Genomic DNA, 15100 nt, shown 5'->3' on the forward strand with positions numbered 1-15100 from the left:
TCAATAGCCAACAACCTGACTCAGAGTCAGTGATCTCCACCAGAACTGGAGTGGGACAGAACCAGCTACCTAGGACAGAGAGCAAATAGCTCCACTAGGAACAGAAACCAGGAGCAAATCAAGTCCCAGGAGCCAACCGAGTCCCAGGACACTGGCGGATCAGGATTGAGCCAGTGACCAGATCCAGAGTCAGCGATCTCCACCAGAACAGGTTCAACTCCAAACCAGGGACTTCTGCAGGAGAGGATCCAGACCAGGATTTACAGAAACAAGGCAAAGGGACAACCTAGGCCAAAGTAGGCCTGAGACAGTAAACTGCAAGTAAGCAGAGCTGGGTACAGGAGCGGCGAGCTATCTCACTGAGTAACCAAAAGGGTAACTAGAACTTTGACACTGGCTGAACCACAAGGAACAATCATTTGAGTTTAGGATTCACTGGCACCTAGAAGATTATTCAACATAATCTCACACAGCCCCAACCACACCTATTAGAGGAAAAGATGAATAGAAAAGGTAAAATCACCTGCTACACCACAAAGAACAACACAACACCAGTAAAACCTAAAGACCCTACAACAGCAAGACCTGAACAACCAAATATGGATGAACCAGAAGAAAATGAACTAAAAATAACCTCAAGAGGATTTTAGAAATTCTTAAAGATGAAATGAGAAATTCCCTTAAAGAAATTGAGGAAAAGACAAATGAAAAATTGTAAGATATTAGCAAATCACTTAAAGAAAACCAAGAAAAAGAAATCAAACATATAAAAGAAACTATTCATGACTTAAAAACTGAAATAGAAACAATAAAGAAAACACAAGCCAAAGGAATTATAGAAACAGAAATCATGAGAAAAACATCAGGAACCACAAACGCAAGCAAGAACAGCAGAATACAAGAAATGGAAGAGAGAATCAAGTGCTGAAGATACAATAGAGGAAATAGACTCATCAGTTAAAGAAAACATTAAATCTAACAAAAGCTTAACCCAAAATATCCAGGAAATATGGGACACCATTAAAAGGCCAAATCTTAGAATACTAGGTATAGAAGAAGAAAAAGTTCAACTTAAAGGCACAGAAAATTTATTTAACAAAATCACAGAAGAAAACTTTCCCTTTCTAAAGAAAGATAAGTCTATGAAGATACAAGAAGCTTACAGAACACCAAATAGATTGGATCAAAAAAAAAGTCCTCTTGTCACATAATAATCAAAACACTAAATATACTGTGTAAAGAAAAAATATTAAGAGCTACAAAGGAAAAAAGCCAAGTAACATATAAAGGAAGACCTATCAGAATTACACCTGAATTCTCAGTGGAGACAATGAAAGCCAAAAGGTCACGGTCAAGCATTATGCAGACATTAAGAGACCACAGATGCCAGCCCAGACTACTATACCCAGCAAAATTGTCAATCACCATAGAAGGACAAAACAAGATGTTCCATGACAAATCTAGATTTCACCAATACCTAACCACAAACCAGCCCTAAACAAAATACTAGAAAGAAAACTCCAACCCAGGGAAGATGGCTACACCAATAAAAACAGAGACAATTGATGATCTCATAACAGCAAATCCCAAAGAAGAAAAAAAAACACACAATTTAACATCACCAACAATTTTTGAAAACTAAATGAACAGGAGATAGCAATCATTGGTCATTAATATCTCTTAATGTAAATTGAGTCAACTCATCTATAAAAAGGCACAGGCTAATGGATTGGACATGAAAACAGAATCCATCCTTCTTCTGCATACAAGAAACACATCTCAACCTCAAAGACAGACATCGTCTCAGAGTAAAGGGTTCAAATGGACCTAAGAATCAAGTGGGTGTAGCTATCATAATATCTAACAAAATAGACTTCAAGCTAAAATCAGTCAAAAGAGACAAAGAAGGTCATTTCATATTAGTCACAGGAAAAATCCACCAAGAGGAAATTTCAATACTGAACATCTATGCCCCAAATACAAGGGCACCCTCATATGTCAAAGAAACACTTCTAAAGCTTAAATCATACATTAAACCCCCCATACTAATAGTGGGAGACTTCAACACTCCCTTCTCACCACTGGACAGGTCAATCAGACAAAAAATGAACAGAGAAATAAGAGAACTAACATGGCTCAAATGGACTTAACAGACATCTATAGAATATTCCATCCAAACAGAAAAGAATATACCTTCTTTTCATACCTCATGGGACCTTCTCAAAAATTGATTACATACTCGGTAACAAAACAAACCTCAGCAAATACAAAAAAATTGGAATAACCCAACGTACCTTATCAGATCACCATGGTATAAAACTAGAAGTCAACTGCAATACTAATTCCAGAAAACCCACAAACGCATGGAAATTAAACAATGCTCACCTGAATCATCAATGGGTCAAGGAAGAAATAAAGGGGGAAATTAAAGTCTTCCTAAAATTCAATGAAAATGACCACACAACATACCCAAATTTATGGGACACAATGAAAGCAGTGTTAAGAGGAAAGTTCATAGCACTAAATGCCTACATAAAGATTCTGGAAAAATCCCACACTAGTGAATTAACAGAACATTTGAAAACTTTAGAACAAAAAGGAGAAAACTCACCTAAGAGAACTAGATGGCAGGAAATAATCAAAGTGAGAGCTGAAATCAACAAAAAGAAACAAAGAAAACAATACGAAGAATCAAACGAGACAAAGAACTGGTTCGTGGAGAAAATAAACAAAATAGACAAACCTTTATCTAAACTAACCAAAGGCAGAGAGAGAATATCCAAATTAACAAAATCAGAAATGAAAAGGGGGACATAACAGACATGGAGGAAATACAGAGAATCATCAGGTCATATTTCGAAAACCTGTACTCCGCAAAATTGGAAAACTTAAAGGAAATGGACAACTTTCTGCATAAATATCACTTACCAAAATTAAATCAAGACCAGATAAACAAATTAAACAGACCTATAACTGCTGAAGAAATAGAAACAGTCATCAAAAGTCTCCAAACCAAAAAAAAGTCCAGGACCAGATGGTTTCAGCTCAGAATTCGACAAGACTTTCAAAGAAGAACTAATACCAATACTCCTCAAATTGTTCCACACAATAGAAACAGAAGGAACATTGCCAAAATCTTTTTATGAGGCTACAATTATCCTGATACCCAAACCACAGAAAGACATTACTAAGAATTACAGACCAATCTCAGTCATGAACATTGATGCAAAAAATACTAAGTAAAATAGTAGTGAATTGAATCCAAGAACACATCAGAACCATCATCCACCATGATCAAGTCTGCTTCATCCCGCAGATGCAGGGATGGTTCAACATATGAAAGTCTGTCAACCTAATCCACCATATAAACAAGCTGAAAAATAAAAACCACATGATCATCTCATTAGATGCCGAAAAAGCTTTTGACAAAATACAACATCCCTTCATGATAAAGGTCTTGGAGAGAGTAGGGATACAAGGAACATACCTTAACATAATTAAAGCAATATACAGTAAACCAACAGCCACCATCAAACTAAATGGAGAGAAACTCCAAGCGATTCCACTGAAATCAGAAACAAGACAAGGTTGTTCACCCTCTCCATATCTATTCAATATAGTTCTTGGGGTCCTAGCTAGAGCAATAAGACAGCAAAAGGAGATCAAGGGGATACAAATTGAAAGAAAAGAAGTCATCAAACTCTCACTGTTTGCTGATGATATGATAGTTTACATAAGTGATCCCCAAAATTCTACCAAGGATCTTCTACAACTCATAAACACTTTCAGCAATGTAGCAGGATACAAGATTAACTAAAAAAAAAAAAAATCAGTAGCCCTCCTGTACACAGATGATAAAAGGGCTGGGGAAGAAATCAGAGAATCAACACCCTTCACAATAACCACAAATAGTATAAAATATCTCACAATAATTCAAACCAAACAAGTGGAAGACTTTTATGACAAGAACTTTAAATCTTTGAAGAAAGAAATTGAAGAAGACACCAGAAAGTGGAAAGATCTCCCATGCTCTTGGGTAGGCAGAATTAACAGAGTAAAAATGGCAATCTTAACAAAAGCAAGCTACAGATTCAATGCAATGCCCATCAAAATCCCAGCAAAATTCTTCAAAAACCTCGAAAGAATGGAACTCAACTTCATTTGGAAAAGCAAAAAACCCAGGATAGCCAAAACAATCCTGTGCAATGAAAGAACTTCTGGAGGCATCACAATCCCTGACTTCAAACTCTACTACAGAGCTACAGTACTGAAAACAGCTTGGTATTGGCATAAGAACAGACAGGAGGACCAATGGAACTGAATAGAAGACCCAGATATCAATCCACACATCTTCGAACACCTGATCTTTGACAAGGAAGCAAAAAATATCAAGTGGGAAAAAGAAGCATATTTAACAGGTGGTGCTGGCATAACTGGATGTCAACATGTAGAAGAATGAAAACAGACCCATATCTATCATCATGCACAAAACTCATGTCCAAATGGATCAAAAACCTTAGCACAAAGCCAGCCACAATGAACCTTATAAAAGCAAAAGTGGGAAGTACACTTGAACGCATTGGCACAGGGTACCATTTCCTAAATAGAACCCCAGCAGCACAGAGACTGAGAGAAACAATTAATAAATGGGACCTCTTGAAACTGAAAAGCTTCTGTAAAGCAAAGGACATGGTCAACAAGACAAAATGACAGCCTACAGAATGGGAAAAGATCTTCATTAACCCCGCATCAGACAAAGGTCTGATCTTCAAAATATACAAAAAACTCAAGAAATTGGACACCAAAAGATCACATAATCCAATAAAAAAAAAATGGAGTACAGACCTAAACAGAGAACTCTCAACAGAGGAATCTAAAATGGCTGAAAGACACTTAAGGAAGTGTTCAACATCACTAGTCATCAGAAAAATGCAAATCAAAACAACTCTGAGATTCCATATTACACCTGAAAGAATGGCCAAGATCAAAAACACTGATGACAACTTATGCTGGAGAGGTTGTGGGGAAAAGGGAACACTCCTGCATTGCTGGTGGGAATGCAAGCTGGTACAACCCCTTTGGATGTTAGTGTGGCGATTTCTCAGAAAATTAGGAAACTACCTTCCTCAAGACCCAGTAATACCACTTTTGGGTATATATCCAAAGGATGCTCAACCATGACACAAGGATCTGTGCTCAACTATGTTCATAGCAGCTTTATTTGTCATAGCCAGAACCTGGAAACAACCTAAATGCCCCTGGACCGAAGAATGGATAAGGAAAATGTGGTACATTTAACAATGGAGTACTACACAGCAGAAAAAATAACAATAGCTTGAATTTTGCAGGAAAATGGATGGAGCTAGAAAACATTATTTTGAGTGAAGTAACCCAGACACAGAAAGACAATTATCACATGTACTCATTCATAGGTGGGTTTTAAATATAAAGCAAAGAAGGCCATCCTACAAACCACAATCCCAGAGAACTTAGACAACAATGAGGACACTAAGAGAGACTTATATAGACCTAATCTACATGGGAAGTAGAAAGTAGAAAAAGACAAGATCTTCTGAGTAAATTGGGAGCATGGGGACCTTGGGGGAGGATTGAAGTGGGGAGGGGAGAGTCAGGGAGGGGAGCAGAGAAAAATGTAGAGCTCAATAAATATCAAAAAAAAAAGAAATAAAAAAAGAGTGAATCCACAACCTCTCATTTCTTGTGTGTGTGGGGAAAATTTATTGTATAAAAATGTACAAAATGTGTGTTGTATAACAGTATACAAACTGTATAGAAAAACTGCAAAGAGAAGGCTGATAAAGCTAGTCAGTAAATATTTTATATTTTCCCGTTTATCTTTAAAGAACATTGAACATTGTTCTTTAGTTCAGAATGTCCCCCAAATAAATAAAAATACAGCAATATTAAAAGATGGTAAATTGGAAAAAATATTCCAGCTGAGTCTTGTGTGATCAGTTTAGCCCACCTGTTGTTGGTCTGGTGTAGTAGTGGATCAGAGCGCTAGGTGGAAGGCTGCCTACCGAGTCTTCTTTACTTCCAACATTCAAGAGCGCTCGCTTCGCGTGTGCAAGGCAGAGCGGGCCAGGAAGAGTTAAAAAAATGTTGGCTGTGAATAAGGATTTGGTGGCTCTCTAGCGCCCTCTGGTGACCGCGCTGAAGTATTGGTTGGCTGTGGACCGAAGCCTGGGGCCCTCAAATGCCTGACAGCTGATTCACATTTTGGAAGTTATGGATGAACTTCATAGATATTCACATGCAAGTTCCTGTGAGCAGCGGTTTCCAACTCTCTTGCAAGACATGTGGTTGGAGGATCCTGTGGAGCTTCAGACAGAACCCATGGCCTGTCTTTCCTAAGCAGGTGTTAGGCCACTGAGTTACTCATTCTCTGACCTTTTACTGAACATTTGTGAACATTAGACTTAATCTAATTATTTTCCTCATATATATATGTATTAAATATATAATATACTTAAAATATATATTCAATATATAATATATTCATCACATTCAATATATATAATATATTCAATATAATATATATTCAATATATAATAATGAAACTGTTGGTTGTCTATGCCCAAAGACCAACAGAAACATACCCTCAGGCAAATTGGAATTTATTGGCTTATTACAATAAAAAAGGCAAAATGTCATGTTGACTAAATAGACTTAGTAACTATTCTTGGATAGCCTATCATTTTTATCTAAATAAAACGATAAAGTGGGATTGTAGCTATTGGTGGGAAAGAAGTGGTGACCATACAGAGGAGGCTTGGGAGGAATGGGATGGGCTGTCTGTGTTCAGGACTTTTAGCTATTCGTGTTCCTATTTAGGTTAGTACTATCAGTTAATAATGGCATACCTGCCATCCTAATCCCTCCCTTCCCCTTACCTCTCTCCCCTGAAGCATGAGTAATAAAAACTCAGAGAGAAATTGAGATTCAACGTGAAGACCTGAAAAGCAAAGCAGCCAGCCACTGGCTTTTACCTTGACCTCAGCCCGAAATGGCGTTCCTACCTCCAGGAATCTCAGAATGAGACTGTGTCTGAGAGCTGCTTCCTTCCATTTTATAATCTTGTCTAGTTCTGGGATTAAAGGCATGTACCGCTGGGATTAAAGTCATTAAAGCACCGCCAGGTTTCTATGGCAACTAGTGCGGCTACTGGGATTAAAGGTCTGTGTCATTCATTGCTAGCTGGTCTGTAAGGTTGACCACTGTGGCTGTTTTACTTTTGTGATTCACCAGGGAAGCTTTATTTTTTAAAATACAAGTGAAATACCATTACATTCTCCCTCCCCGTTTTCCTCACCTCTCTCCTTTGATTTTGCTGCCTTCCCTTCGAAAGATAGCAAAAGGGAAACCCTTTCTGTTTTTCCCTTCCCATCCGTTTCCATTTATCTCCATTCATCTCTAAAGTTTCAGGGCATATTTTTTGATCCCCCCCCCCCACTTTAAAGCAGCATGTCTCAAAGGATGTAAATATTCTATTTTCTGAATTTGTGACACATTTTTCAGCGTCCAGTGACCACTGAAGATGTAGGGTGTCCAAGATTGCTTTACTCTGTCATCCTTCCTGGCGGGGACAGGCTTTTCCCTTCTGTATCCTTTGCTGTCCATGCGTTGAAAAGGAAAGGAAATGGGGACTACTTTGGTTCAGGCACGTTTTTATAGTCTTGGATCAGAATTCCCATTTCTGCCAGGCATGATGCGGCAGAATGGTAGAGATAGACGACCAGGCTGTGTTACTTGAAACCCTGTATTTGAGACAACAAAAAAGCAGGCAAAGGGATTATTTGGGGTAATTTAACCCAGCAAAATTGAGGCCCAGAGGCCCACAGTCTAAGCCTGGGAGAATCTGACAGCCCAAGATACCTGAAGGCCTCATTTTGGTTTCCATTCTCGTTCTTTCAGCGCCTAATTCGTTGAAGCCATTCTCAACCTGTGGGTCACGAGCCCTTTGGATGGTCGAACAACGCTTTCACAAGGGTCGTCAGTACAGCATGAGGAATTGTATTAAAGGGTCACAGCATTAGGAAGGTTGAGAACCACTGCTTTAAGGCCTAACACAAGTTCTTTCTTTTCCCTTTGACAGGAGGTATAAAGTTTGGAAAAACCCAGAAAATGTGGGTGGCGGGGTCGCAATTGGTATTATTATTATTATTAATATTTTGACCAGATGTTACAATTTGTAGGACTCTGGAAAAGGAGGAAAAACCAAATAACCACGAAGGGATTCGAACCCTCAATCTTCTGATCCGAAGTCAGACGCCTTATCCATTAGGCCACGTGGTCACTGTCCTGAGTACTGTCTCTAAGATTTAGGAAGTAAAAGGAACTTCCGGCAGCTCTCTTGCGATAGGTACAGCATAAAAAGCAATTAGGACCACGCCGTGGATTTTATTTGGGACCACAGGATCGGATTTAGGAAATTTTGAGACCAAATTACTTGGGTATTAATACAGAACATGGCTGGTTCACAGAGAGAAAAGTCATTTGCGTGTACTCAGACCCTGCTTCCCCGTTCATGCTCCCCGGCACTGATCATTTACAGACTCAGTTCTGTGTGCGTGGGTGTGACCCTCCGGTGACAAAGCTACTTTTCCACCTTCTTCTGGCTCTTTTGCTGATTCTTTTTAGAACCCTACCTCAGCTGGAGAGAAGAGTGTCTGTCACCAAGAAACAGAGGACAAGAAAGCCTCTTTGTCTTTTTGTCTTTGTCTTTTCCTGTATTGTAATCTTCGCTGTAATCTTTAAACTACACGCTGCGTTAGGTGAGGACTTCCCCCAAGTCACTGAACTAGTGGGTGGTTAGGGGTTGCGATCAACAATTGGTTTTGTTCTCACGGCTTGAAAAGTAGTCTCATAATAATATAATAATTAATAATAATAGTAGTAATAATAATGATGATGATGGTGATGATGGTGGTGGTGATGATGATGGCAATAATACTACTACTAATATTTTTTTGAGACAGTGTTTCTCTGTGTGGCCCTGACTGTTCTGGAACTCAGACCTGGGAGTCTGACCTGGAAACTCAGAGATTCACCTGCCTCTGCTTCCTGAGTGTTGGGATTAAAGACGTATGCCACCACCTCCCAAGTAGTCCTCCCCCCCTTTTTTTTTTTTAAAAAAAAAAGTAATTATTTATTTATTTTAATGTCTGAGGCAAGGAAACAAGGCTACCAGGTGCTTCGTGGTTTTGTCAATTATTCTCAAGGGCTGATTTTGATCTTTAAATCCCCACTGAGAAGAAATAAGACCCAGTGGGGGTCCCCCACGGCCTAACGGGAGAGAGGTCTTTAAACTTCTGTTTTCTAATCCAGTAAAGAATTATTTTTAAAAGGCATGGTAAACCCTGTTGGTAGAGGCTAAAGGAGAAGTTCAAGGTCAATCAAAACAAAATACTTACCTAGATTATAGGCTACTTAATGTATTTTTTTCTTACTAATTTCTATGACGGCATTTGACACATAACATTTAGACAGGAATCCTTCCTGGGAGAGAAATATAAGTCAGTGAATCCACAGCTTAAAAAATAAGCGTAGAGAATAAGTCTTCCCAAAAGACTTATCAGGAATGTGGCAATTAAAGACACAGGACCAGTGTTGGCAGCAGAAGTGGTTTTCTCAGTCAGACTTGGCAAATAAGGCCTTATATATTATGCAATGAAAGAAACTGAACAAGTCTTTCGATCTTACCCTTGTGTTCGCCTTTGTTTAGCGATTTTAGAGGTTAAATGGCAAAATAACCAGAATATATATGGTTTACTAGAAAGAGAACCCATTAGTTGTCATTTAAGCACCCACGAAAAAGTTTCCAGTTCTGGCTAGCAGAGGATGGTTTCGATCCATCGACCTCTGGGTTATGGGCCCAGCACGCTTCCGCTGCGCCACTCTGCTGCACAGCAGCTACCTCCTAATAACATTCTTACCTTTGTTTGCAGCTGGTGTCGTACTACTTTAAACAAAGACCTGCTGGAAGTCACCTTTTAAGTTTGTCTTAAAGGTGCTAATGTCGCTACCGAATCAAAGACAAAGCAAAATCTGACAAGAGTAGCAAACATTAGCATACTAATAAGTGACTCGATGTGTATGATAAAGCCAAACGAGAATCACGAATTTTCGCCAGTGGAGAAAACTAGACAATATACTGTCCTCAGCACGGCAGTTGGTAACAGTCTTAGTAAACAATCACGCATTTGCCTGCGGGAAGCAAGACTTTGGGGTCAGATTTGTTCTGTGGTCGAGATCGTGGAGGAAATGGTGCTGTGTTCTCTCCGGTGTTTGGTTTTGTAGAAGAGGGGATAAAACTGACTCACACACAGCCCGCATCTGCATTTCTGATCGTTTGACTGACCAAGGCTCTGCTGTCGCCCTAATACATACCAAGTGGCAAATGGCAAATGTGCATCGTTAAAGACATTCTAGTCTGAACTAGTTAAAATGGCCGGGAAGTCCTGTTTTGAGACAAAGGACCCAGCACAGGGAGCGGGAACCGCGAGCGTTGGTGACGTCACCAGCCATTGCCATATCAGGGGCGGAGTGAACGCGCTCGAGATTTCAGTCTTCAATTAGGTCCGAAACCCTTGCATATAAGGGGAAGTGCCTGCGCTTCTCCGGGCACTTTGGTCTGGTCGTCAGCAGTCTAACCATGTCTGGTCGCGGCAAAGGCGGGAAAGGCCTGGGCAAAGGCGGCGCCAAGCGCCACCGCAAAGTCCTGCGCGACAACATCCAGGGCATCACCAAGCCCGCCATCCGCCGCCTGGCCCGGCGTGGCGGAGTCAAGCGCATCTCCGGCCTCATCTACGAGGAGACCCGCGGGGTGCTGAAGGTGTTCCTGGAGAACGTGATCCGCGACGCGGTCACCTACACGGAGCACGCCAAGCGCAAGACCGTCACCGCCATGGACGTGGTCTACGCGCTCAAGCGCCAGGGCCGCACTCTCTACGGCTTCGGCGGCTGAGCTACTCTTGGCGGCTAATTTCCCCAGAAAACCAAAGGCCCTTTTCAGGGCCGCCCACCTTCTCTGTAAAAGGGCTAGCATTTATGTCTTATTGACTATTGTTGGGTTGCCGTTGTTAACGCGGGAAATAAGCTTGCTTTTAATGTAGCTAACCTAGGCTTCCGTTTCTGTCGTTGCTACGTTGGCTACTCTTGAAAATTATGAAAGCGTCAATTCATCAGGCACACGATGAAGCTTGTCATTTGATATCCTTCCTCTATTTAGATGGCGCGAGATCCAGGGACAAAGAGCGTGAGCTTGGCGTAGGCAGGGACAAAGACGCCGGGCGGTGGCTGAGCACAGCCAGGACTGTGGTTGGTCGGTTCTGTGCTTCGACCTCTGCTGAGTTCTAAAACCAGGCTTGAAAAAGCTGCCTGAGGTGTACTAGAGACCCACACGTTTAGGCAGCGTTTCTCCTGGCACACCTGTGGTGGGACTTGAAGGGAAGGATGATCACAATTGGACATTACAATTTTCATATACAATGTAAAACTGGGTAGTTTTGCTGTACGGCCTTTTGTGCACACCTCCGAACTTTGTTGATTTGTGTGAATAAACAACCTAAGAATATAAGCACATTTCTGATATTTTCGATGTGTTCTAAGTTTGTACCTTCAGAATCTGATTTCAGCTAGAAGTGCTAAGATTGTGTCAGTACTGTACAGCGAACACTGAGTTTAAATGTCCTGATGCCTTGTTTAAAAACAACAGAAAAGGTGCTCTTCGTGACCAGCAAGTAGCTTGTGTGGTTATCCTCTGAAATCAAAGAAACTAATGTAGTTAATGTGGTTGTCATTTGACTTTATTTACTCTGTAAAAAAATCAGGGCAGTTCTGTGGGATTTGGGTCTTCCACGTAAGGTTCCAACTCAGTTTAACAGGTTTTGCAGCAATCACTTTTACTTGCTGAGCCTTTTTGGCTGTCTCCCTTCTTCTTTATTTTTTTATTAATTATTATATTTTTGGTTTTTCTTTTTCGAGATGGGTTCTTTGTGTAGCCCCGATTGTCCTGGAACTCACTGTAGACTAGGCTGGCTTTGAATTCACAGATCAGCTTGCTTCTGCTGCAAATCCCGAGTGCTGGGATTAAAGGCCTGTGTCACCACTGCCCAGCACTCATATTTATTTTTAAAGATAAGGGTTTCTGTGGGTGGTGGTGGTGGGGCAGGGAATCAGACACTATTAGAGGTTAAGAACATGTTTGAGGAAGAAAAAAGTATCTGAGGCTTAAAAAAATGATCGGAACACACCAAGTGTCAGGAGCGGTTCTGTGCTATGTGGATTATAGGTATAAATAATCTAAATGTGTACGCATGGGTGTTAGTGTGCCATGTGCTCAAGGAGGCCAGAAGAGGGTTTCAGATCCCCTGGAACCGGGGTTCAAAACAGTGGTGAACCACCTTGTGGGTGCTGGGATTCAATTCTTGGTTTTTAGCAAGAGCATTCAGTGCTGGTGTAGTCTCTCTAGTCCAGGACAAAACATTTTCAATCTTCCAGGATTTGGTGTTGATTGCGTGTGGGAATGCAGAGAATGCTAAGTGTTGTTGATCACTGAAGCAGAAAAGGCATAATGTGTGCTGGGAGGAGGTACTATTTAGATGATGGGGTGATAGTAAAGCTTTAGTAATGAAGTCAGGACCAGAGGGAAAAATGACTGTGAAAGTGAAGGGGGTTCCTGCTAGATCAAAAAAGTCTGGTGAGAAGAGACAGGTTGAAACCCAAATGGAACGGAGTGGCTTTTGTGTCCTTTTGTGGGCTTTTGGAACTACTCTGGGTTTTGCTCTCATTGAGGTGGGCGATGTGGGAACCATTGCAGGAGTTTTAGCTGGGAACAGGCAAGGTCTGATTTATATTTTCAAGCTTGATTCAAAAGTACTGGTAAGGAAACTTGTAAGGAGGCTGCAACAACAATTTAGTTCTTGGAGGATGTTGGTTTGGATCAGTGGCCTAGGCTATGAAAAGTGCTTAGAATCTGTGTATGGTTTTGCAGGTTAAAAGCCTACCCTTAAACATTTATATTTCTAGCTTTTATTTTCAGCAAAAATGGAAATGCTGACAATATTAAAAATATTGAAGGTTGGGGCTAGAGATGAGTCAGAGTTCAGTGCCCATCATCAATGTTGGTTGTGTCACAGCAATCACATGTAACTCCAGTTCCAGGGGGAGTTCCTTACGTCCAGAGACATACATACAGTTAAAAATAAATTAACTCTCCAGGAAAAAGCATTGAAGCTAACGCCAACAGTGAGCGCTCTGTATATTGTTTAGCATCTTTTTCAGCCTACCCAGGGGCTAGACAGGGGTGAGACAGCATATCTAGCAAATTTCTCTTTTTATCTGTCCTTTTCCTAACTATGTTTTGTTAGCTCTAGTGAGTTTGTGGAGAGTCACGTGAAGGCCTTACATTGCTTGAGATGGAGGTTGAGGCGTGACAATATTTAGATCTTGGATGTCCCAATCATACTAGAGAGAGTTGTACTGTTAGATCAGCAAAGTACAGGACCAGCTGAAGAACTCTGACACAGAGGACTAGCGGAACTGCTAGAGCTCAGCTCCCTTACAGCCACAGGGTAAAGGCTTCCTTTGTGAGGTCCAAGGCTCGAGCACAGCAGGCAATTCCCTTGGTGCAGACACTGTCCCGCCACAATTGCTGTTACTAATCTCCAGAATGTCACACAGTCGTTCCTAAGTACCCGCGATTTAGCATTAGTAAATGCTCCAATTAATTGCCTCCATCCATAATTCTATGTATTTAAAACTCACTTTTATCTGGTGGATGTAGTAAACCGGGTTTGAATATCTGAGTAAATTGTTTAAAGAGATGCTTAAAGTTATCAAACAGTATATTGAAAAATTTATGCCTAAATGCTTGAAAAGCTTACAAGTCTCTGTTATTGGGTCACTTAACGTCCATATTGGTTTAGTGGACACTTGCAGATAAATGACAAAGGCAATAAGTTACTGACTTCAGATGGACTACCAGATTCATCCTATAACACTTACAGGAAAGTTGTGTGGTGGCAAAGATCCATCCCAACAACTGGGAAGACTAGGAAGAACTCTGAGCTGTAGGCCAGTCTGATTTAGTGAATTTCGGGTCAGAACTAGATGGTGAAATCCTCTCAGAAATCAAAGAAAAAGGGACAGGCAATTTGGCACAGTTCTAACCTTAGAACTAGCGAAACACAGATGTAAGACCTTGTGGTTGGATTTACTTCATATGAAAAAATTGTCTTTGTCACTCTAGGAAGCTCAATATAGACATATTAAAAAGTGAGCTGTTCAGAAAGAATAGTTACCCACCCCCAACCCTGCATTGCTAAACACTTTTGGTTCACACACACTACTAAGTAAACATGTTCCAGATAGAATTACAGGTCTCATTTAAGAGAAAGTGAGTGGCTCTGAAAAGAGCCTTTGGTTCAAGAGCGAGATGGGCTCCCTCACTTGGAGCTGGTGTACTTGGTGACGGCCTTGGTGCCCTCGGACACGGCGTGCTTGGCCAGCTCCCCGGGCAGCAGCAGGCGCACCGCCGTCTGGATCTCCCGGGACGTGATGGTCGAGCGCTTGTTGTAGTGCGCCAGGCGCGACGCCTCGCCCGCGATGCGCTCGAAGATGTCGTTGACGAAGGAGTTCATGATGCCCATGGCCTTGGAGGAGATGCCGGTGTCGGGGTGGACCTGCTTCAGCACCTTGTACACGTACACCGAGTAGCTCTCCTTGCGGCTGCGCTTGCGCTTCTTGCCGTCCTTCTTCTGCGCCTTGGTCACGGCCTTCTTGGAACCCTTCTTCGGAGCGGGAGCCGACTTCGCAGGTTCAGGCATGATTAAAAGATAAAACTTGTGTAGAAACACAAAAAGAAAAATTGAAGGATGTCCTCTGCCCTCCGTGCTATTTAAACAAAGCTGTGGCTATTCTTGTTAGCGAATGTGCAAACGTCATACACTAACTGTCCAATAAGAGCTAGCAGACTTCAAAACCACGGAACCATTGGTTTGGATGAAACGGACTGTATAGCCAATGAAATCACCCAATTTTCGCTCCAGAGGATCCCTATAAGTTCTCTGTTGTCGCT

At 41.3% G+C, this 15100-nt stretch overlaps 2 protein-coding genes and 2 non-coding genes across 4 annotated transcripts; 1 reads left to right on the plus strand and 3 right to left on the minus strand.

Moving 5' to 3' along the window:
• Window positions 1–8243: 8243 nt before the first annotated feature.
• Trnar-ucg (transfer RNA arginine (anticodon UCG)) lies at window positions 8244–8316 on the minus strand. The gene has a single exon. It is a non-coding gene; the product is annotated as a tRNA-Arg (tRNA).
• A 1536-nt stretch (window positions 8317–9852) lies between these two features.
• Trnam-cau (transfer RNA methionine (anticodon CAU)) lies at window positions 9853–9924 on the minus strand. The gene has a single exon. It is a non-coding gene; the product is annotated as a tRNA-Met (tRNA).
• A 710-nt stretch (window positions 9925–10634) lies between these two features.
• Window positions 10635–11599, plus strand: LOC146891993 (histone H4). The gene has a single exon (XM_085699306.2). It carries the CDS (start codon window positions 10676–10678, stop codon window positions 10985–10987), a length of 312 nt encoding a protein of 103 aa, XP_085555432.1. The 5' UTR covers window positions 10635–10675; the 3' UTR covers window positions 10988–11599.
• Window positions 11600–12669: 1070 nt separating this feature from the next.
• LOC125396242 (histone H2B type 1-C/E/F/G/I) lies at window positions 12670–15054 on the minus strand. Its single transcript, XM_087896464.1, has one exon. The coding sequence runs from the start codon at window positions 14847–14849 to the stop codon at window positions 14469–14471; it is 381 nt and encodes a 126-aa protein (XP_087752590.1). The 5' UTR covers window positions 14850–15054; the 3' UTR covers window positions 12670–14468.
• Between the last annotated feature and the right edge of the window lie 46 nt (window positions 15055–15100).

This window comes from Myodes glareolus, chromosome 14 (assembly GCF_982192425.1).
Source record: "Myodes glareolus chromosome 14, mMyoGla1.1, whole genome shotgun sequence".
Lineage (NCBI taxonomy): Eukaryota > Metazoa > Chordata > Mammalia > Rodentia > Cricetidae > Myodes > Myodes glareolus.

Coding starts and splice junctions, on each gene's coding strand:
- LOC146891993 (XM_085699306.2), top strand. CDS start 10,676: ATGTCTGGTCGCGGCAAAGGCGGGAAAGGCCTGGGCAAAGGCGGCGCC.
- LOC125396242 (XM_087896464.1), bottom strand. CDS start 14,849: ATGCCTGAACCTGCGAAGTCGGCTCCCGCTCCGAAGAAGGGTTCCAAG.